At 35.9% G+C, this 24,930-nt stretch overlaps 1 protein-coding gene across 1 annotated transcript; it reads right to left on the bottom strand.

The window, feature by feature from the left end:
• Positions 1 to 1,502: 1,502 nt before the first annotated feature.
• On the bottom strand, positions 1,503 to 7,719 carry LOC138404341 (homeobox protein invected-like). Its single transcript, XM_069508055.1, has 3 exons — positions 7,698 to 7,719; positions 6,991 to 7,094; positions 1,503 to 6,411 (listed from the first exon to the last, which is right to left on the bottom strand). The coding sequence occupies exons 1-3, from the start codon at positions 7,717 to 7,719 to the stop codon at positions 6,154 to 6,156; spliced, it is 384 nt and encodes a 127-aa protein (XP_069364156.1). The 3' UTR covers positions 1,503 to 6,153.
• Between the last annotated feature and the right edge of the window lie 17,211 nt (positions 7,720 to 24,930).

The raw sequence follows: 24,930 nt of genomic DNA, 5'->3' as shown, positions 1-24,930 counted from the left end.
GCGATCGGGAGGGCTCCAGCCCTCCCTTAGTTTATTTTATTGGAACACGTGTTTACGATTTAGTTTCAACTAGTTTAGTTTAGAGTTTGATAAATCCACACTAATGTTATAAATGCGACTGTCTGTCTGCAAGCTTTTCACGGCCCATCAACCGATTTTAATGAAATTTGGTATGGGACTTCCCGGGGAAGGACATTTTTTATCCCGGAAAATCAAAGAGTTCCCACGGGATTTTTGAAAACCTAAATTTCGCACTTTTACTTTGCTCAGACTCAGGCTCAGACGAGACAGATTTATGTGAGAGATATAGCTCTGTCTCGTTTTAACTCTGTCTTAAGTCTAAGCTAAGCCAGAGTGCGCTCTATAGATCTCACTATATGTGTCAACTATAGTGGTCAACTTACTTATAATATCAGAAGTACGGTTTTGGTTTACCCTTTAGATTATGGACTGAAATCGTATCTACTTTTGACATAACTACCTACTTTACACATAGAGTAAATACGGCGAGTCCTTTTTCAAAATGTATGCACTATAAATAAGGGTACTAGCTGATGCCCGCGACTTCGTCCGCGTGTATTTCGGTTTTCAAAAACCCCGTGGGAACTCTTTGATTTTCCGCTCGAAACTTCAGTCTAGTGCTGACGTCACTAAAATGGCGGCCACGCGCATTAGCGATTTGCGGGACTTTTACAATAAGAAGTCGCCATTGAACCATTGTTGATATTAAATCGCCTCACCCTTGCACCCCTTGACACATTTTACACCCTTGCGTATTTTATTGAAATTTTTGCGGCGGCGCGAATCGGGAATGCGGGTTCGATTCCCCGTTGTCACGGCGCGCTTTTTATTCGTGTTTTATTTTCATCAAAGGGTGCCCGTTCAAGGGTGCGAATTTTTCTTTTCAGTTTTAATTAAAGATTTTCTTCGCATTCCTCAGTTTGTACTTAGGTAACTGTTTTTCGCCGACCTTTTAGGGTATCGTACCACCAGAGAAGAAAGCAACCCCTTCGTTGTCTGCCTGTCTGTCAAAACCCGTCAAGGGAATCAATAAACCTATGGGGTACTTCCCGTTGACTTATATGGAAATTATAAAAGAACTAGATGATGCCCGCGATTTCGTCTGCGTGGAATTAGGTTTTCAAAACTCCCGTGGGAATTCTTCGATTTTCCGAGATAAAATGTAGCCTATGTCACTCTCCAGGTCTATCTTATCTACACCCATGCAAAAAACCAGGTCAATCCGTTCCACCGTTGCGACGTGATTGAAGGACAAATCAATAAACCAACAAACAAACACACTTTCGCATTTATAATAAGGATACTGATAAGGGATAATTTATAATAAGGGGAATACTGATTAACACTCTAAAAATACTTACCAGTATTAAATTACTCTCTGACTTAGTAGAGTTAGCAAAAGGCAAAGCCGATGTGACGAAAAAAAAACAACCAAAAGATTATTTTCTAAATTGTTTTTAATACTTTTTTATAAATCGCTATACTTAGTTATTTGGTATTGAAAATAGTCTTAAGTAACATTAAAAAATGTGTCTAACCGCCGTACTTAAACAGTACCTACTTAAGATTGAGTTAAAACGAGACAGATTTATGTGATAGATATAGCTCTGTCTCGTTTTGAACTAAACTTAAGTAACAATTAAGCGACTCTGAGTACGGCAGTAAGCTAAGCTGTGCTAAAAAATATTCATTAAAAATGTATATGTGCTTTGTGTATTTATGTTTCTCCGATACGCCAAATCGGAGAAATAGAAATACACAAAGCACATAGTTTACATACAATACAGCGAAGAGTTGAAAATACAACGGAGAATTGTGACAATTAACTTTTTTACAGTTTTAGGCAGGTTGGTGTATTATACTTTAAATATTTATTTGTTTTCTTAATGAAACAAGTTTGTAATATTTTATTTCTTACAAATACAAACTTTCAACTGATTGTTTTTTAATTTTGTCTCCTTTCCGTCCGTTTGTGGGTTTTCAATCATTATTTATTAACTAGGTTTTTACCTCGTTAATATAGGTTTTAATTTCTCTTAAAGTGACTTTGCACAGTTTACTTCTCTATTTCTTTATTTTCTTATGTAATGTTTTGTGTCATAATTTACCTAACGTTTAGATAGATCTTTCTATCCATCTATCTATCTACTTATCTATCCCTCTGGGAATCGCGCTCTGAGTACCTTTAGGTCACAGTACCACTTAATTTTCGGTGTGAGTCCCCCGTTTAGTGACTCTCTTAGATGAAATCTTATAAAAATGTAGTTTCTAGAGCTGTTCTTAAAAATATTTCCAATACCTAATTTCAACTAATACTGCTACATTGCACAATAAATAACTTAAAAACTGTTAAGATCTGCTTCGAGGTTATTATTTACACATTATTTTTAACACTTTTTTACAAGTCAATCAATGACATTACACTAATTTTTAACGATTTACTTACATAATAATATCATGTATTTAGTTAAGAGTTTTGACTGGTGGCAAGAAATTACAAAAATAATAATATCATAATATCAGATTAGTTTTTTTTAAATAAATACTTATTATGCTAGTAAAGCTTCATTTACGCCAGAGCAACATAGTGCGATACTGCGGCATGCCACAAGGCCACATGGTACAATAATTTTAAAATGTAGAGCAAGAATTGTTGTCCGACTCTTGTACTAATACTACTACTACTATAAGTCCCGTAAATTGCTAATGCGGGTGGCCGGCATTTTAGTGACGTCAGCACTAGACTGAAGTTTCGAGTTGATGGTATATTTTTATTTCGGCTGACGTCATTTCGATGTTAATGAGACATGGTTCCAGCGCAATAGCAATTTGCGGGACTTATAACGTATTGCGTCCAATGAGGATCCACACTGCCAATAATTATCCCGACAGGTGGCGCATAAGCGAACCGGCCATAGAGGAGGAGCATACCTATTATCATCTATGGAACCGGCTATATTGAGCTGTCAAACGCCATAATTTTAATTGTACGAGTTTCCAGCTACTACATCTGTAATAATAAACGAAACAATCGTATATTGTATCGATATCAACAGTTCTTAGCAAAGCTAGCATACAAAACAAACAATGGCACCGATTATAAGCACAACCTAATTTCAGAGTATTCGCACCCTCTTCTTACTATTGTAATATGAAAAGGACAGAAGCAGTTTGACATTTCTAAATTTAATTTTTAGATGGTAAAACCCGTGATTTTAGCACGCACTCGCGAACCTACTGTTTAAATTTGTATTGTGCACTAAAATTTAGAGTCATTAAATGTGAAAGTCATGTTCCGTTCCTTTTTTAGCATTAGTAAAAAGAAAAGGATGCAGATACTCTAAATTTAGTTTAGAGAGAGACTAGAGAATCGGGGCCAATGTCAATTTTAATTTGACATTGGCCGGACCTCTTGTGGCGCCCTCTGAGATCTGTTGTGCCTGTGGATCCACTCAACAACACGTTGTTGTCTCGGCATAAAATAATCTGCCGCATGCAACTAAAACTAATGCTTCCATTGATTAATTGATGTCCATTTATGGCATGCCGCATTGTAGCATATTGTTGCTCCAACGTAAAACAGCTGCTCGATTGTGGTAAAATGACAGCTACAATGTGACGATCGCAATCACCTCCGATTGGTTGATACCTGCTCACTATTGGCTACAATGCATTGTTGTAACAACAATACTATACATTCAGCCAATCAGAACAATTGCGATTGTAATAATGATTGATGCAAATTTTACGAAATCGAGCTACAGCCTTATATAATCATGAATCGAAAAATGGCTTTTGAAGATGGTGTTAACAAATTTATTTTGAGGTAACACAGACTAACAATTTTTGTTGGTTGCCGATTTTCAATGGATCATTTTAGACTATCCGATTTTAAGACCTTATGTCTCAACACAGTGTCATCTGCTTTAACTAGTTGTGTTCAGTTGAACGTTCTATCCGTTTCTCAGTCAAAAATCGGATCTATTAAAGATAGTAGAACACAAAGTTCGCCTTGCCAAGCATCTAAACCCACTTGCCAACTCACTTCTAGCTGCCCCTAGAGTAAAAAGATTAAAACGAGCTGATGTGCTCAACATCTGATGGAGCAATGGCTCGCTCGTTCTTCAATACCAAATTAGCACAAATAATCTGCTTATAGTCCCCCGACTGATTGCAGATAAATGACAAGAAAAAAATAATTAAGGATAGTTTGTCATGCAGACCTTTCTCCAATTTTTGTAGGGCCGCCTTTTTGCGAAGCGTCAAAAGGAATTTCTTTCAAGCGTACTTTTAAAGCTTAATTGAATATTAATCAATCAATTTGTAGACCGGCTCAAACAAAATTGTGCCTGACGTTTTCCAGATTTTCGTAAAAAAATATTTTGATAGTCATAATTCAAATCTTTTTACAACTAGTCACACATATATAAATTTATAGAGAGTGTATAAATAAGAATGAAACTCCGTTTGTATAGGGAGTGCTGGAACAACAATCTTCTTAAAGAGAAGTCTTATTTTGTATCCGGCGATTTTATCGGTCCAACTGTTATTATTTATCAGTAGTCTGCGGTACCTCTTTATTTTATACGACTAAATAGCCTCCTGGACTTAAATGACTTTGTACAGACCTGTTCATTAAATGTCCTTTTTTATTTAAACATCTATACCTTAAACAAATAAATAATTATCAGAGAAGTTCTAAATTAATCCTTATTAGTACGAATTATCGTAAAATTGTTTTGTTTTTGTTTATCATCATCATCATCATCTCAATCCATCGCCAGTTCACTAATGAGCACAGGTCTACTCCCCGAATGAGGGTCAAGACATAGCATACCACGCTGCTGGCCAAGTACGAATATGCAGAATTCACATACTTTTGTATTTGACCATATTTTCGGGTCACCTGATGTTAAGTGATTACCGCCGCCCATAAACATTTGCAGTATCAGAGGAACCACCAATGCATTGCCGGCCTTTCAGGAATTTGTTGGTCCGCCCCTTGAATAATTTACTTGTTATAAAGATTGACACTGATCTAAAATGATACAAAGATTAAATTTTAGATTTTACAAAATTAGAACTTCCCTGATTATTAATTTACACTAAAACGTTCACTTTTTACACTTTCTTCATTCAAAAAGTCTATTATTATTTATATACTATGTTTGCAATTCTTCACTAAATAGAGAGCCTTATATTCAAGTTCCTTTCACAATTATGATCATCTCAAGTCTCAACCCATAGCTGGCCCACTACTGGGCACGCACTTCTGAGCACGGGTCTCCTCTTGGTATGACAAATATTTATATTAAAGTCCATCACGCTGGTGAAATGTGCATTGGCAAACTTCATACATCTTTGAGAACATGATGCAGAACTCTCAGCCGTACAGGTTTTGTCACGATATTTTCCTTCACCGTCTTTTACTCAAAATCAATTCTAATAAATTCCATTGTCATTTATTTCTTTCTTTTTTACTCAATTTAAAATTTTAATCTTTACTTTAATTTAGATATTAATTTTTCTTTCGTTCAATTTCTTGAATTCGTTATTTCCTATAATAATGAAGGAGCTGATTCTTATATTCTTATAATTTGAGACCGTCTTCATAAATACTAAATACAACAGCAAAATCTTAGAATCTGTCCTTCTCATTATCATTCTTAATACCTTTTTTCATCTTTTTGCTTTTTTCATTTCGACTATTATCTTTATCATCAAAAGTTTTATTTTTCCTCTCTCTGTCAGTTATTTCAAACCTCTTACTTTATTTATTTCACTCCAACTTTTTCTTTATCTATTACGGATACTTTAATATCTTTCATGTATTTGTCAATCATCAGCTACAATGTCACGATCGCAATCACCTTTGATTGGTTGACGCTCGCTCCCTATTGGCTACAATGCATTGTTGCAACAAGAATAGCACAAATCCAGCTTATTATCACAAATGAGATTAATAATGATTGATGCAGGTTTTAAGAAATCGCCCAGCGTTTCTTACATCTGACTTTGTCTGTTCATTCACTTCATTGACATTTTCTTTGTCATCAAAAGTTTCACCTACTTGTCAAACCTTTATAGTTTTGCTATTAGCATTACTTAAACCATTCGTTACTATCAATAATCTCATTGCCTACTCTGTTCTCTTTCCCTTGCCTTCATCTCTAATTCTTCCTCTTCTTTTGTCAATGGTATGGTACTATGGTTGTACAACCCTTGTGCCATGAGCTGTAAAGCCAGGGGATTGCGTTGGCCTGAGGCCTTCTTGATCTTGGCTCGCTTGTTCTGGAACCAGATCTTGATCTGCGCCTCAGCTAGTCCAAGTTCTGCTGCGAGGGCCTGACGTCTTCTTTCTGTTAGGTACCGGTTCTCAGCAAACTCATGCTGTGGACAAAATAATTTATTTGAACTATGGCTTCGAAAATTTGGATGTACCTACTTAGTTGTATTTTTAGATTAGATACAAACTAATTCTTAATCATGTTACCGTTTTCCAACTTCTTATACCGCGTGGAATGGTGCCATTGTAATAGTTTCAATAAAAAAAAATCACTAAATATACTTAGTAGTATACTCAAAGATTGATGTATTTGTATGACCTCTCAAAAAAATTTTTGAGATTTATCATCATCATCTTAACCTTTTGCAATAATGAGAATGGTGCAAATTGGTGGACTTCACATACCTTTGAGAACATTATGGAGAACTCGCAGGCATGCAGGTTTCCTCACGAGGGTTTCCTTCACCGTTAAAGCAAAACTACTACTACTTAAGCTATAATCTTATAAGTAGTAACAACCAATCCGTGTAAACTTTATCTTAGGAGAACTTTATCTTACTAAAAATAAGAATTGGAATTTTAATTTCGTTCTAAATAATGGAATATCAGTTGAACAGTGACCATATTATTAAGGATACTTTTTCATATTTGGTAACTTTATCAGTTATAATATTATTAGGTACCTTTAGTCTAGCAAGCTGTGGTCCAGAAAATGCAGTTCTCGGTCGTTTTTCATCCGTCTGAGTGGTGTCTCCGGGAGGCTTCTTGGGCCTTCTGGTGCGTGGACCTAAGCCATAAAAATGTATATAAATATATAAAGAAAAGAAAAATAGTTAACCTATAGGTGTTTTCTCTGAAGCAATAATATTATTATGATTTTGACTTTTGACTTCTTTAGGCAATCAAATCAAATCAATTTATTTGTGAATACATAATCCGTTCGTGTATTATAGTCTGGATAAAGCATTTTGTTACTATTGACGCAAAATTGCAAAACAAACTGTACCAAACAGAGAAAAATAAGCGTATTATTTGACATTAGGTAGGTACTTAGGTACTTCAATACGTTTTATGCTTTAAAGAGTTTAAAAAAATCTAAGTTTCATTTAAGATACACAAAAAGAAATAAAGAATGAAATGAAACATTAACGACACAAACATAAAAAGGAAAAATACAAATACACAATTATTTTTCAATCACTATCAGTCAAATACCTAATATCAATCAAAATAATGCACGAATACACACAATTTACTAATAACTAATAATAAACACACTATCAAAAACCAGTTACAAAAACAGAAATAAAATAAACGCAAACAAAGCAGACACAAACATAAAATACACAAAACAGAGAAACAGGCACAAACACACAAAAACAGCACGAACGCAACAGCATCCTTGAAGGCATTCCCATAAAGCAGACGATGCAATATCTTAACCAATTCATACATTGTTCGTTTATTATAAAATTGGTCAAAATATTGCACCGACCGCCTCACGGGGACTCGGAAACTGCTTCTGAAAGAAAAATGCCCCAAAATTATTGACCCTATCTATATCCCTCATACGCTTGGCTAAGGTTTGGAATACTCTTCCGCGATCTATTCCTACCAATTACAATCCATGTATCTTTGAAACAAGAGTGAATAGACATCTTCTAGACGCATCCCATCATGCAAATCATCAGTTTCCATCAGGTGTGACTGAAGTCAAACGTTTGCCTATAGTAAATAATAAAAAATCTGCCTGACTAATATATCTATATATCTATATATAAGCTTCATATTTTGCTTGAAATCCAGATATTAACCCGGAGAAGATCCATCGGTAGTGAATCTGACTCGCACTTGTATGGTTTATTCTATTCTCAAAAGCAAAAACAGACAGACAACAAAGTGATCTTATAAGGGGAACCCTTATTAGGATCACTTTGTTGTCTGTCTGTTTTTGCTTTTGAGGTACGGAACGCTACAAATAGAAAAAACAATGTTTCATACACTAAAACGTGGAGAAAAAACACTAAACGCGACAATATGACTGGGCAAACATAATTATACTCAAAAGCAGAAGCAAAAAAAAAACACAGACAAATAGAAATAAGCAAAGCACAAAAAAATACACAAAACACAATATTTTAAACTTGTTAAACAATATTTTATGTGTAAATATAAATTGTTACTAAACATGATAGTTAGTTAAAAATTAAATTCCTAATCATAATCTTCATCATGATCAACCTATCGCCGCCAGCCCACTAATGAGCACAGGTCTTCTGAATTGAGAAGGGTTTAGGCCATAACCTGCCGCGCAGTGCGGATTGACAGACTTCACACACCTTTGAGAACATTATGGAGAACTCTCAGGCATGCAAGTTTACTCAAGATGTTTTCCTTCACCGTTAAAGATATTCAATTGCTTGAAACGCAAATTAATATTCACAAGTCTGAAAAACTAGAGGTGCGTGACCAGGATCGAACCCACGACCTCCAGAGTAGGAGTCAGACGACGTCTTACCCACTAGGCTATCACGGCTCTCTGAATTCCTGATAGATCGAAATCTATAAAAAAAATTTACAAAAAAAATAAAAACCGACTTCGTTACATAAACACTAAAAATTGAAAAATAATTTAATTTATTACCGAATATATTATGTATACAAGAGTTATTATAGTTCCATAATAATACTTTTTGGTGCCGGTGCCAATTAGCTTTAGCTGCGCGAATCGTCTAGACTTCATATTTTTATGGGACTCCACAATGGCACCTCATTGGCACCGACCCCAAAAAATATTATTATGGAACTATATTAACTCTTGTATACATAATATATTCGGTAATAAATTAAATTATTTTTCAATTTTTAGTGTTTATGTAACGAAGTCGGTTTTTATTTTTTTTGTAAAATTTTTTTATTTCACAATTTTTAGTGGCCCCATGGAATTATGCTATGACTGGTTAAAAATCTACTGTTTACTAAGCTATTACACTGATCGCGAGCAATTTACTCTTATCCGTTGAGGAGTTCCAGTATCTATCTTCGAAGATGTTCATCAGATCTTCACCAAATTGAAATGGGACCAACTTTGAAGTATACCCTTTCAAACAAAAAAAGAATTTTCAAAATCGGTCCAGGCGTTTTTGAGTAATCGGGGAACATACATAAAAAATAAAAAAAAAAAAAAAAAAAAAAAAAAAAAAAAAAAATTCCGACGAATTGAGAACCTCCTCCTTTTTTTGAAGTCGGTTAATAAAAGGAAAAGGTAACTGACTGATCTATCAACGCACAGCTCAAACTACTGGACGGATCGGGCAGAAATTTGGCATGCAGATAGTTATTATGACGTAGGCATGCGCTTAGAAAGGATTTTTGAAAATTCAACCCTAAGGGGGCGCAATAGGGGTTTGAAATTTGTGTAGTCCACGCGGACGAAGTCGCGAACATATAAGCTAGTTCTCAATATAAAATGAATAAAATAAAAAGGTTCCCTAAACAAAAATGACTCGACACGAAATCGAACCAACTACTATGATTGATTGGTCCCAGGTCACCGACCTACGTTTTTTTTTGGTTTGGGACACTTTTTCTATCATCCATTATGAGTTAATTTGACAATTTCCACAAGTCACGCCATCATGAGAATTTCCGAAAAAAGCAAAAAAATAGCGTAAAAAATCTGTTGTTAATTGTATCTAATTTAGTTGTTGACAACTTTTAGCGGCTTATTTTTTAGCGTTTTTAGATTAGATCGGATAAAAAGGGATAAAGTGTCAAAAATTTTGTAACTAATATAACGGGCAATTTTAGTAAAAAGACTAGTAAAAAATTCTCAAAAAAAATGAGTTATTATCTATATATATAAAAGGAAAAGGTGACTGACTGACTGAATGACTGACTGACTGAATGACTGACTGAATGACTGACTGACTGACTGATCTATCAACGCATAGCTCAAACTACTGGACGGATCGGGCTGAAATTTGGCATGCAGATAGCTATTATGACGTAGGCATCCGCTAAGAAAGGATTTTTGAAAATTCAACTCCTAAGGGGGTGAAATAGGGTTTTGAAATTTTGTAGTCCACGCGGACAAAGTCGCGAGCATAAGCTAGTTGTCAAATATGTGAGCACGGCGGGGGGTAGCGACAGTTCATTTGCTGTTTCACTTCTTCTTATTTTGCTTTGTGGCTATTGCTGTCTCTCTCTAGCCGGACGTGTGACAGCAATGTTCGCGAGATTTACGCCTGTCGCAAGGCTGTCGCGAGATACGTAATCACCCCGCCGGTCTTCTCACAGAACTTTTTAGACATAGTCTGCCAAGCCAACTCTAACTTTTTGGTGTTATGTTCGTGTATCTGACTGACTGAATGACTGACTGACTGATCTATCAAACTACTGGACGGATCGGGCTGAAATTTGGCATGCAGATAGCTATTATGACGTAGGCATCCGCTAAGAAAGGATTTTTGAAAATTCAACTCCTAAGGGGGTGAAAAAGGGTTTTGAAATTTTGTAGTCCACGCGGACGAAGTCGCGAGCATAAGCTAGTATCACTTAAGTAGATACGTTTTTTTTTAAAGAATATTAGCCATGTTAAATGACTAATATTCCCCTTTCCTCTCCAACTAACCGTCAGGCTTGTGCTAGGAGTAGGTACGACAATAGTGCAACGGGCGGGGTTTGAACCGGCGACCTTTCGGTTTTCAGTCCACTCCTTTACCGGTTGAGCTATTGAGGCTCTAAAACTTTATTAAAAGTAAGTGATATTTCTTAAAACGAACATAACACCAAGAAAGTTAATAAAGTAATTAGTTTTAATAAAGTAAGTGAGGAATTTTGGACAAGAAGACATCTCGAAGCTTCCTGAACGCTGCCCAACCGAGTTGGATTCGGCGGTTGACCTCTTTCTCGAAATTGGACCTACCCAACTGGATTGTGTGTCCTAGGTTATATACTCGTCAACAATTTCGAGTGCAGAGCTCTCAACGATTACTGGGTGGGGCCGGACATAAGTATTAGACATGATTTTCGTCTTAAATATATTCATTTTTAGGCCCACCTGCTGAGAAGCTCTGCTAAGGTCATTAAGCATTGTATTGAGGTCTTCCAGAGACTCTGCAATAGCGACCTCGCACCGGAAGACGCAGCGTTGGAAGACCCCCCATTAGGTGGACGGACGACATCAGACGAGTCGCAGGGAGCCGCTGGATCCAGGCGGCGCAAGACCGTGGCGTGTGGAAGACCCTACAAGAGACCTATGTCCAGCAGTGGACGTCTATTGGTTGATGATGATGATGATGATGATAGTATGTGATATTACATAAAACGAACATAACACCAAAAAAGTTAGAGTTGGCGTAAAGACGTGAAGATAAAATCGTGAGGAAACCTGCATGCCTGAGAGTTTTCCTTAATGTCATAGGTGTGTGCAGTCTGTCAATCCGCAATCGACCAGCGTGAGAGACTATGGCCTAAACCCTATAAAATATTCATGCAAATAAATGATTTGATTTGATACTTAGATAGATGAGAAATATTTTAAAAATATTTTGTAATTTTTTTTATATGAAATTAATTCATTGTCTCACGTTGCAGCCGTGAGCGGGTCCCGTACTTACTTCTTCCTGAAACAATAGAGAGAGTAACATTAAAATCGGTACATCACCAAATAAATTAAAGTAGGTAGGTACTTTTTAAAATATAGATGGCGCTTTCATATATTTTTAGGGTTTCTCACATCAAGAGGAAAAAGAAACCGTTATAGTATCACTTTGTTGTCTGTCTGTCTGTCTGTCAAGAAACCTACAGGGTACTTCCCGTTGACCTAGAATCATGAATTTTGCCAGCTAGGTAGGTCTTATAGCAGACATTATGGGAAAAATCTGAAAACCGTGAATTTGTGGTTACATCATACAAAAAAAAATTGACCCAGTCCTTTTTAGGGTTCCGTACCTCAAAAGGAAAAAGGTAACCCTTAAGGGTTCCGTTTTTGCTTTTGAGGTACGGAACCCTAAAAATAGCCGCTCTAAGCTTTAATAATATATCCAGAACACAGAGAGATCGGTTTTAATAATAACGTTGTAAGGCCGACATAATATCTTAATTAGTCGTTGGAAAATAAAAAAATAAAAAGACAAGCTCCGTGGGTGGTCTGTGACGTCACAGATCCGGTTATTGACACTAAAATATATACTAACACTAACTTATAGCACTAGTGGTTAGAACGACGTGTTTTAGGGTTTCGTATTTCCAGAGAAAAACCATGCCAAGTGCGAGTTAGACTCGCCCACCTAGGATTCCGTACTACAGTCGTATTTTTTTACATTTTACACGATAGGTAAATCAAAAATATTGTGAATAAAAATAAATAAAAATCTGTTTTAGACTGTACAGGTTTTTTTTCAAGTTACTTCCATGAAATTTGATATTGGTGTTTTTGGTTACAAAAGAAAAACAAAGTGATCCTATAAGGGTTCCGTTTTTCCTTTTGAGGTACGGAACCCTAAAAAGCGACCAAGTGCGAGTCAGACTCGCGCAATGAGGATTCCGTACTACAGTCGTATTTTTTCGACATTTTGCAGGATAATTCAAAAACTATGATACATAAAAATAAATAAAAATCTGTTTTAGAATGCACAGGTGAAGACCTTTCATATGATACCCCATTTGAAATAGTTAACTTACTTTACACAATTTAAATTTTTTTGTGTGATCTAACCCTAAATTCGCGGTTTTCAGATTTTTCCCCAAATGACAACTATAAGATCTACCTACCTGCCAAATTTCATGAGTCTAGGTCAACGGGAAGTACCCTGTAGGTTTCTTGACAGACAGACAGACAGACAACAAAGTGATCCTATAAGGGTTCCGATTTTCCTTTTGAGGTACGGAACCCTAAAAATAAGTACGTACCTATCTAAGTATTATCTAACTATTTGATATAAGCTGTGATAGCCTAGTGGTTAGGACGTCCGCCTTCTAATCGGAGCACGCACCTCTAACTTTTCGGAGTTATGTGCGATTTAACTTATTAAATATCGCTTGTTTTAACGGTGAAGGAAAACATCGTGAGGAAACCTGCATACCTGAGCAATCCACATATGGCCAGCGTGGTAGACTATGGACAAAACCCTTCTCACTCTGAGAGGAGACCCGTGCTATGGTGTATGGTGTATAGTGTATGGACATAAAAAACAGCTGGGTCTTTTTACAAGTCAATGCCACCAACGAAGCTGTGTAATGAAGACATTTGCCTCCAATACAACTAATAACAGTATCAACTATCAACGATAAAGAACCCAATCAAAATTACACACAAAAGACACTCTATTCTTACATGCTATAAAGTTAAATTTTCATTGGCAAGTTATCGAATGATGGCATTATTTTACAATGTCTTATTTGAACTTAACTCTTTTGATATAGCTGCAATTAAATTTAAACTTTAATTCTGAAGTGTTAAGATTAATTTTCCGCTGCCATTAAATCAATTTATAACACACAATTGGCACTGAAAATTAAGTTTTATTGTTATTGATTTAGAGTATAATTTTGTTTGTTTGTTTAAGAAGTTTATTAATTAAAAATTATAAATAAAAATCGGTAATTAAGGGTTATAAAAGTTTATGCTATAAAAGGGCCTATTATGAAGATCAAAGGCGGTTACGGAAGCCGATGCCCCGTGACGTCATTTCCGGTCATTTTGTTGTAATTAATCATTATAAAGATGCTAATTTTTTTATTTATTAATCTTTACTCTTTGCACGCTTCTTTTTTATGAAGCTTTTGGCTTTTTCTTAGTTTATTACAACATATAGGATGTAACCAAAACGATGGCAAAAACGAAGACAGGTCATAGTACTGATGATTATTGATATGATACCACAAAAAAACGCGAAAAAAAATTAAAAAAATCCTATAATTTTATAAAAGTTTACGATATATTGAAAATAAAACATCTGACTGACGCTAGAGGTCAACGAACGTAGCGTAAGCCACTCGGAGTCAATGCCGCGTCGTAGGCGGGGCATTGACCGGAGTTTTGCACGCTATACATTGCGGGTTTGAAAAATACTAAATCACTAAAACTACAAAATGAGGCAAATGGTTATTGGTATTGGATTGTGTTTAGGTAGTAGGTAGGTATAACAATAACGCTAAGTTTTTGCTAGCGTTCTGGTTACACCCTGTACTTACCTATAATAAACGCGAAAAAAATCCTATAATTTTTTAAAAGTTTACGATATATTGCAAATAAAACATCTCACTGACGCTAGAGGACAACGAACGTTGCGTAAGTAGGCCACTCATAGTCAATGCTGCGTCGTAAGCGGAGCATTGATCAGAGTCGAGTCTCGCACGCTATACATTGCGGGTTTGAATACTAAATCACTAAAACAACAATATGAGGTAAATGGTTATTGGTATTGGATTGTGTTTAGGTAATAGTAGGTATAACAAAGTTTTTGCTAGCGTTCTGGTTACACCCTGTTATGTATCTACTGCCCATAACTTCGCCCGCGTGGATTTAGATAAGGAAGTAAAATTGGGGCAGAAAGGGCATATTAAATTCCTATACTATTTTTTGAGTTAGAGATATGAAAATCGGTTTATAAGTAGGGTAAAGTAGGAATAGATGCCCCACTTTTTAAAAAAGCGTTCTAATTTTAAAAAAAATGAATTTGAATGATTCCTGTTAGTATAGCTAGTTTAATCTTTCATGTAACGTTAAGACTAGTTTTTGTTGACCTAACAATTACTGGTTTTGCAGACAGTAAATTTGCAGACCCATTTTTAGGGTTCCGTAACTCAAAAGGAAAAACGGAACCCTTATAGGATCACTTTGTTGTGTCTGTCTGTCTGTCTGTCTGTCAAGAAACCTACAGGGTACTTCCCGTTGACCTAGAATCATGAAATTTGGCAGGTAGGTAGATCTTATAGCTTACATTTGGGGAAAAATCTGAAAACCGTGAATTTAGGGTTAGATCACACAAAAAAAATTAAATTGTGGTCATGAACTAATAATTATTATTTTCAACTTTAGAAGTGAGTGACTACATCAAGTGGGGTATCATATGAAAGGTCTTCACCTGTAGATTCTAAAACAAATTTTTACTTATTTTTATGCATCATAGTTTTTGAATTATCGTGCAAAATGTTGAAAAAATACGACTGTAGTACGGAACCCTCATTGCGCGAGCCTGACTCGCACTTGGCAGGTTTTTTTTGGGATAGATGCCTTTTGATGGGATAGATGCCCCGCCACGAAAATGCCAAGGAGGATAGATGCCCTATGGTGTAAAATAGGTAAAATAGGTACCTATTAGTTTAACTTTGAACACGTTTAAATAATAAATACCTGTATAAGCTTTATAGTTAAAAAAACACCCTGACTGGGCATGGGTTTAATAACTGCCATACCCCTTACAGGTTAGCCCGCTTCCATCTAAGACTGCATCACCACTTACCACCAGCGTCTTCCAACGCTGCGTCTTCCGGTGCAAGGTCGCCATTCCAGCACCTTAGGACCCCAACGTCTATCGGTTGTACGAACTATGTGCCCTGCCCATTGCCACTTCAGCTTCGCAACCCGTTGAGCTAAGTCCCTTACTCTAGTTCTCCTACGGATCTCCTCATGTCTGATTAGATCACGTAGAGAAACTCCGCACATAGCTCTCTCCATCGCCCGCTGAGTGACTCTGAGCTTTCTTATGAGGCCCATAGTTAGCGAAATAAAACATAAAATAAACTTCGCTATGTCATTGGAATACCCATTTTTGGGCATAGGCCTCCTCCATCCCTTTCCATCTGTCTCTATCTCTCGCCAGCCTGGTCCAGGTATTTCCCGCCAACGCTGCACTGTCATCGTGCCAGCGACGCCTCGGCCGGCCTCTCGGTCGGCGCGCGTCGCGTGGATACCAATGGAGAATTTTCTCCGTCCAACGTCCATCGGTTGCTCTTGCTATGTGTCCGGCCCAGCGCCATTTGAGGAGACATGCTAACTTTGCCGCGTCAATAATTTTTGTCTTTTTTCTTATTAATCTTAGTCTTAGGCCTAGCATGCTCCTTTCCATAGCTCTCTGAGCAACCTGTACATAAATGAAATAAACCATACTTCTGAGCAAATAAAGTTTACATCAAGATTCGAGATATAACACTTTGCTAAATGAAGCCAACACGAAACCCAAGCCAGTATGCAAATCTATTGACAGCTACCAATTTAAATAACATTGGAGCAAATACTACATGTTTCTCGCGAATTTGTCTGACTTGAAATTTATTGTTACCTTATTTATAAACAGTGGGATAGAAACAGTGACATAGGATCACTTTGTTGTCTGTCTGTCTGTCAAGAAACCTACAGGGTACTTCCCGTTGATTTAGAATCATGAAATTTGGGCGGTAGGTAGGTCTTATAGCCGACATAATGGAAAAAATCTGAAAACCGTGAATTTAGAGTTACATCACACACAAAACATTAAATTGTGATCATGGACTAATAATTAGTATTTTCAATTTTCAGAGTAAGATAACTTTATCAAGTGGGGTATCATATGAAAGGGCTTTACCTGTACATTCTAAAACAGATTTTTATTTATTTTTATGCATAATAGTTTTTTGATTTATCGTGCAAAATGTCGAAAAAATACGACTGTAGTACGGAACTCTCGTTGCGCGAGCCTGACTCGCACTTGGCCGGTTTTTTTTGGTTTATTTGGTTTATCCACTCTAAAACACCCACCCTCCGCACCTGACGACCTGACGACCTCCCTGGCGCAGTGGTAAGCGCTGTGATCTTATTAGTTAATACCTTATTGAATTACTTCTTAATTAGAATTATTTAGAACAATAATGTATTTTAGATTTAATAATTTAATAAAGTTAAATTAATATAAAGGAATAGAGCTTGTGTAGAGTTTCCTAATTTGTAATAATTTTTATTTTTTATGAAAGGTATACCTACCTACCTTTCAGACTAACGATAGATAGAAAGACAGATAGACAAAAAGATAAAAATAAATATGCACAGAAATCCATCCATTTAAAAACAGAATTGATCATTTGATACCTATATGTAATAATATAATATTTTTTATGAAAAAAGTAATGATCTATTTAGCAATGATATACTTTTTCACCTATGTCCAGGACGTTATCGGTTAATGATGATGATAATGATGATGATGCTTTTTCAGATTAAAAATAGATATACAGACAGACAGATAAAAAGATAAAAATAAATATGCGCAGAAAAGAATTGGTCATTTGAAATATATCTACCTAATATAATATTGACCATTATAATATTTGACGGTTAATATTCAATACTAGTATGCTAATAATCTGACAGCCAGCATAATAAATAACTTTGACGTTTATCGCTTTATCTGTACCCGCGCTAATGAGACGCCATGTTGAATTTTTTTCATAAATAACTTAAATAAGCCTGTTTGGCTGTGTGACTTTTACGGTGCTTTTATGAAAATTCTTGCATAATTCGAATGATTTAATTAGTGATTTTTTTCATGTGTATCATTTACCTATCTTTTATAGCCTAGTCCTATTGTCTTATCTTAACTTAACTCTTAAAAAAAAGGTAAATTAAAGAACTAGTATGATTATCTCGTTTTTCGTTGACGGCCCGTTGAAGGCGGCGCGCAAACTGCCAAACCGGGACAACTAGCTTTCTGATCGGGACACCGGGACACAACGCTTCAGACCGGGACATGTCCTGGTGTACCGGGACGTATGGCAGCCTTATTCTAAATTGTCATAATAGTACCTAACTTAACTGTAATTCTTGTGACAAATTGTATAAAACCATATGATCGAATTGGAATAAAGCCTTTTTTTTTATTTTTTTGTTTATGTACCCGTTATCTACATTAAAATACATAATCCATAATTAATCAATCCAGCCCACTTATCCGATTGCGATGGAATGCCCAGCGTGCCGTCATTCGCCGTTCAGCATGCGGCATGCCTTTGTACGTGCCGGTGGAACGATTTAACATGAGTCCGTCCAATTAATATAATAATCGCTTGTTTAATTAGGTTTAATGGGCTACCGTTAAATTCCTTTTTTTATTTACCTACGCTTGACTAAAACCCCACCTGCGGGGAGATTCGCTAACTCAGTGGTTAACACTGAATGTTAGATCATGAGAGATACCTCCAATAAATAAGTGTCCCGCACTTGACCAGCGTGGTAGACTATGACTATGGCCAAACCCTTCTCATTCTGAGAGGACACCAGGGCTCAGTATCTAGTAATAGGTTCAAAAAAACCTGTAATAGCGTAGTGGTTAGGACGTCCGCTTCCTAATCGGAGGTCGGGGGTTCGATCCCGGGCACGCACCTCTAACTTTTTGGCGTTATGTGCGTTTTAAGTAATTAAATATCACTTGCTTTAACGGTGAAGGAAAACATCGTGAGGAAACCTGCCAGCCTTAGAGTTCTCCATAATGTTTTTTATAAGGTGTATGAAGTCTACCAATCCGCACATGGCCAGCGTGGTAGACAGTGGCGTGCACAGGATTTGAAGCCAGGGTAGGCATTAGTTAGGTAGGAACCTGTTTACTGGCAGGTCATAATGAAAAATATACAACTGGGGTAAGCAGTGCATTTATAAGCCTCAATAGCTCAACGGGTAGAGGAGTGGACTGAAAACCGACGGACCGAAAGGTCGACGGTTCAAACCCCGCCCGTTGCACTATTGTCGTACCTACTCCTAGCACAAGCTTGACGCTTAGTTGGAGAGGAAAGGGGAGTATTAGTCATTTAACATGGCTAATATTCCTTTAAAAAATAAAATAAAAAAATTATGCCTCTATGACCTGCACGCCACTGGTGGTAGACTATGGCCAAAACCCTTCTCACTCTGAGAGGAGACCTGTGCTCTGTAGTGAGCCACTGATTGGTCAACAATGATGATGATGATGATGATAAAAATAATACCTACAATAAGTGTCCCGCGCTTGATCAGCGTGGTAGACTAAGAGCAAAACCCTTCTCGTTCTGAGAAACAGTGCTCAGTATAATGAGCCGGCCGGATAGGTTCATCATGATCATGATAGGCCAGCGTGGTAGACTATGGCCAAACCCATTCTTAGTAGTGAGCCTGATGGGTTGATCAAGACGATACCACCAATAGGTGTCTCGGGCCAAAGACCTGCCCGGAAATCGAACCCGTAACCCGCCCGGATACCATTCCGCATAATATAAATGTTTGGGAAAGTGTGAAAATACAGTTAAATAGTACAGTGTAGTAGTCCACGTACCGCACAGTGCTGGCGCCTAATTCTATACATGTGTGTGGTGGGTGGTCTGACCACCCAGTGCGGGGAAAACTGTGGAGTCGACTCCGACTAGAGATATTTATAGAAAACAAGCTGATGCCCGCGATTCGTACGCGTGGATTCAGGTTTTTTTAATCCCGTAGGAACTCTTTAATTTTCCGGGATAAAAAGAAAGAAAGAAATCACGTCAATCCGTTGCTCTGTTGCGACGTGATTGAAGGACAAACCAACAAACAACAAAACACTTTCGCGTTTATAATTTGGTTAAGTATTTAAATAAACGGATGGGCCGTGAAAAGCTAGCAGGCAGACAGACATACAGATAAGTAACTATGAAAAAATACCTTGGCGCTAAGTGTGATTAATAATTGTTTCATGTAAATTGTGTGAATGTGCATGTAGTGTTTGCTTTCAAATGATTTTACATACAACGTCATTTAATTTAACTATATGTAATTTAAGATCATTTTTGTAAAAATCGCTAGCGAACCTTTTCAATAAAAATTAAAAAAACTAAATTAAAGTGTAAAGCGACTAACTTCCAGTACGAAACCATTTAAAATCTAATTGGAGTTTAGTACGAGTGAATGTATGTTACATACGTATCTAAATTATCAAATTTTATGAAAACCCCTTTTTGAAACTTTGAAACAAAACAGTCGTTTAAAAATTATGATAAAATGTAATATGAAAATTCTTAACTTTATAGTAAAAAAATATAATAAAAATTCGACTCTATTCATCCCAAAGCCGCGTCGTACGCGCATGTCACCAAAACATTTCAAGATAGAACTACATTACATCCATTGAAATATGTACTCTACATTACATGTTTTAAAGTCTAAATTTGCATATCGTTCAATATTAAAACAACTCTTAACTTCCTTTCAAACAATAGAAAATCAATCTTATATATCACTATACAAAGTTTATTTTTATTTGCACTAGTTATTTCAATAAAAATTTATTTCATACCATTGATCCTTTTACGACTGCTAGTAAATTTTGTAATACCATTCGTGGGCTTTATTTTTTGGATGAATAGAGTCGATTTTTGTATAAAAATTTGTAATAGCGTAAATTTAATTCCGTCTTTATTTTTTAACAAATAAGGTTTAAAGTAATTGGTTTTAAGAAAAGTAATGTTGTAAATTGAATATAGGAATTCTTAAAAGGATTTATTGGTCTGATTTTCTGACTTATGTCTTTGTTTTTAAAGTTTATTTTTGTTTGATAAATACTTGTTCTATTTGCAGTATATTTGTGTGAAGTAATTGAGTTGTCTTAGGTTTTGTTTTTTTGTCCGTCTGTCTGACCGGTATGGTCTCGTGTTTTGGGATTAATGATTTTTTGGATTTTTACGAGGAAGATACTTGATAAATTTCTCTTGGTTATAAATTTAATTGTCTTAAAACACGTATGAGATAGGCAGATGGACAAAAATTTTTAATGTATGGATTAATTTTTATGGTTAGTCGTGCCTTCAATTCATCATCATCATCAACCAATAGATGTCCACTGCTGGACATAGGTCTCTTGTAGGGAGGTCTCGTACAACCGATAAACGTTGGGGTCCCAAGGTACTGGAATGGCGACCTCGCACCGGAAGACGCAGCGTTGGAAGACGGACGACATCAAACGAGTCGCAGGGAGCCGCTGAATGGCGGCGGCGCAAGACCGTGGCGTGTGGAAGTCCCTACAAGAGACCTATATGCCTTCAATTAAAACTTATTTAAGGCGGGTACTAAATGTAATACTTTAAATAATTGTACAATTTGTGCATAAAGAATTTAAAAAAAGTAATAATAGCCTCTCTAAGTGAGTTATGATGAAAAAAACCGGCCAAGTGCGAGCCAGACTCGTGCGTATTTTTTCGACATTTTGCACGATAATTCAAAAACTATGATGCATAAAAATAAATAAAAATCTGTTTTAGAATGTACAGGTGAAGACCTTTCATATGATACCCCATTTGATATAGTCACTCACTTCGAAAGTTGAAAATACTAATTATTAGTTCATGACCACAATTTAATTTTTTTGTGTGATCTAACCCTAAATTCACGGTTTTCAGATTTTCCCCCAAATGTCAGCTATAAGATCTACCTACCTGCCAAATTTCATAATTCTAGGTCAACGGGAAGTACCCTGTGGGTTTTTTTGCCAGACGGACAGACAACAAAGTGATCGTATAAGGGTTCCGTTTTTCCTTTTGAGGTACGGAACCCTAAAAATGACAAAAAAAATTATCCCCCTGATTTATTTATTTGCTGACGGTACTTCAATACACGCAGCTGATTCGTATTAACGTTTTATTGCATTCTACGTGATATCTAACCTGCACTGAAGCTTAATTTAGATTTTAGAAATGGAAGGAAGTCATTCATTCAAAGGTTTCTTTATGCTCCTTTTTTGTGGACGGTACAAAGTTAATGATAATATTTTATTTTATCTGGGAACAATATATATTTTAATAATATTATAGTACAATAATAAAATAAAATATTAAAAAAAACGATTATAAGTACTGTGCAATAAATTAAAGAAGAAAGGTCGTAATTTAGGGGTTGAAAATCGGACTATTTTTCAGCTCCGGAGTCGGGTTTTGATGCTCAGCGTTCCAAGTCCGGAGTTCCGGATTTTCGAAGCTTCATTTAAAAAAAATGTGATTAAATAATGCGTTTGATTTGAGTATTTCTTGCACTTAGGTAAATCTGTCAAGCATCAAGTCTGTTAAACATGAAAAAATTAAATCAGTCAGAAAAAAAAGGAAACTTTAATTTACAACTTGGTAATTTTATGTACAGTACGCGGCCGAAAGTGATGAACATCGGCCTTTAGAATAACATTTCTGGTTCGAAGAGCGTTGTCTCTGTCACTCATACCCACATGACGTTTTGTCGGTCTCAACGAGCGAGACAGTGCTCTACAATTAATATGCTATCTCCTTCTAAAGATCGATGTTCATCACTTTTGGCCGCGTACTGTAGGTATGTCACTACTTTTTAAAAATTAATTTTAGCGATTTTTGACAAAACATTTCAAATTAAGTATATCCTGTACAAAGAAGTAACTATATTATTATGGATCACTTAAACTATAAAGAGATTAGTTTTGGTAATTTTCGGCTTATAACGAATTATATCGCAAAAAATACCAGGACTACATAAAATTAATAGAGTAGATACAAAAATACGTAAGGAAGAGATAGGATAGCTACTTGAGCCTAGTAGGTACAAATGTATGTTTTGACTACTAATCTAACTAATCATTTGACGAGATCTCTGGATCTTAAAAATTAATCTATCACTTTTTATTTGACAGAACATTTCAAATAATGTCCTGTACAATGTACAAAGAATTTTATGGATCACTTAAACTATAAGAGAGATTATTTTTGGTAATTTTCGGCTTATAACGAATTATATCGTAAAAAAATACAGGGACTAAATGAAACTATTAGAGTACAAAAGTACGTAAGGGAGGATAGCTACTTGAGCCTAGTACAAATATATGTTTTGACTACTAATCGAGATCTCTGGATCTTAAGAGCTTAAAAAATTTAATCCGTCACTTAACCCTTTACCGACGTGAGTCACCATGCCACCCAGAGAGATGGATGTGCTCCGTATCCCTCACTCGTATAGCTCTGTCCCTGTTTGGTGGCTTTTTTTTACCTCCATTGAAGAGTTTGCTGTCAAAATAAGGATTATAAAAGCGTTTGGACGGGGTTATGCAAAACTTGATTGATTTGTTTTAATGAATGAGTGGTAAACATTTTAATTGTTCACCACGGATATCAAAAAAGGACAAAAACGGCTTTATAATATAGGTTGGCACGACACTGGGGCCGATTCTCTTGTACACAATCTCTAAACTAACCTAAATTAACAGGTCTAAATTTAGAGCCATCCTTTTCCGCAAGCAACATTATGAAAGGGATAGCAATAGATTTAGACGTGCCATTTTAGTTTAGTTTAGAGATTGTGTATAATGGAATTAGCCACACTGCCAACCTATATCTAAAAAGCCGTTAACTGGAAAGAATTGTTTCTAAGTTAACGCCAAAAAAGCGGATTTTCAAATTCAGTTTCTAAAACGAATGCTAAGTAGTACCAAGATTTTTAGTTAGAGTTAGCAAACTTTTTAGAAACATCAGTTTTTCTAAAATACTATTTCCTTTATTTTTGGACGATAACTATTTCTTGCAGTTAAGGGCTTTTTAGATAGGTCACAGATCGGACGCACTGAGTTACCCAAATTAACGCAATTTACTAAAATGTTCCTGGTTTTAAACTTGAATTTAACGCTATCAGTACGAAAAAAAAATAAGGAAAATTTTTCACTTTTATGAGACTCTTTAAATTTTCTCCATATTCAACTCAATTTTTTTGAGTTATTCCAGTCATCCCTGTTAATGGGGATTCGTGAACTTTTCATCCACAAACCCCCATTGACACTCTCTAGAGCTTCTAATGGAACTAACTTCGTTGTTTTTTTTTTTAAAGAATATTAGCCATATTAAATGACTAATATTCCCCTTTCCTCTCCAATTAAGCGTCAGGCTTGTGCTAGGAGTAGGTAGGTACGACAATTACGTAGGTACGAACCCTCGACCTTTCGGTTTTCAGTCCACTCCTATACCGGTTGAGCTATTGACGCTCAAATTTAATTTATTTTCCACAAATCCCATTTTTAACCGACTTCAAAAAAAGGAGGAGGTTCTCAATTCATCGGAATCTTTTTTTTTTTTTTTTTTATTATTTTTTATGTATGTTCCCCGATTACTCGAAGACGCCTGGACCGATTTTGAAAATTCTTTTTTTGTTTGAAAGGGTATAGTTCAAAGTTGGTCCCATTTAAATTTGGTGAAGATCTGATGAACATCTTCGAAGATAGATACTGGAACTCCTCAACGGATAAGAGAAAATTGGTCGCGATCAGTAAAATAGCTTAGTTAACAGTAGATTTTTAACCAGTCATAGCATAATTCCATGGGGCCACTAAAAATTGTGAAATAAAAAATTTTTACAAAAAAAATAAAAACCGACTTCGATACACAAACACTAAAAATTGAAAAATAATTTAATTTATTACCGAATATATTATGTATACAAGAGTTAATATAGTTCCATAATAATATTTTTGGGGTCGGTGCCAATGAGGTGCCATTGTGGAGTCTCATAAAAATATGAAGTCTAGACGATTCGCGCAGCTAAAGCTAATTGGCACCGGCACTAAAAATATTATTATGGAACTATATTAACTCTTGTATACATAATATATTCGGTAATAAATTAAATTATTTTTCAATTTTTAGTG

Source organism: Maniola hyperantus, chromosome 27 (genome assembly GCF_902806685.2).
Source record: "Maniola hyperantus chromosome 27, iAphHyp1.2, whole genome shotgun sequence".
Classification (NCBI taxonomy): domain Eukaryota; kingdom Metazoa; phylum Arthropoda; class Insecta; order Lepidoptera; family Nymphalidae; genus Maniola; species Maniola hyperantus.
Note: the sequence above shows the minus strand (reverse complement) of the source record. Positions and strands in the feature narration are given on the sequence as shown.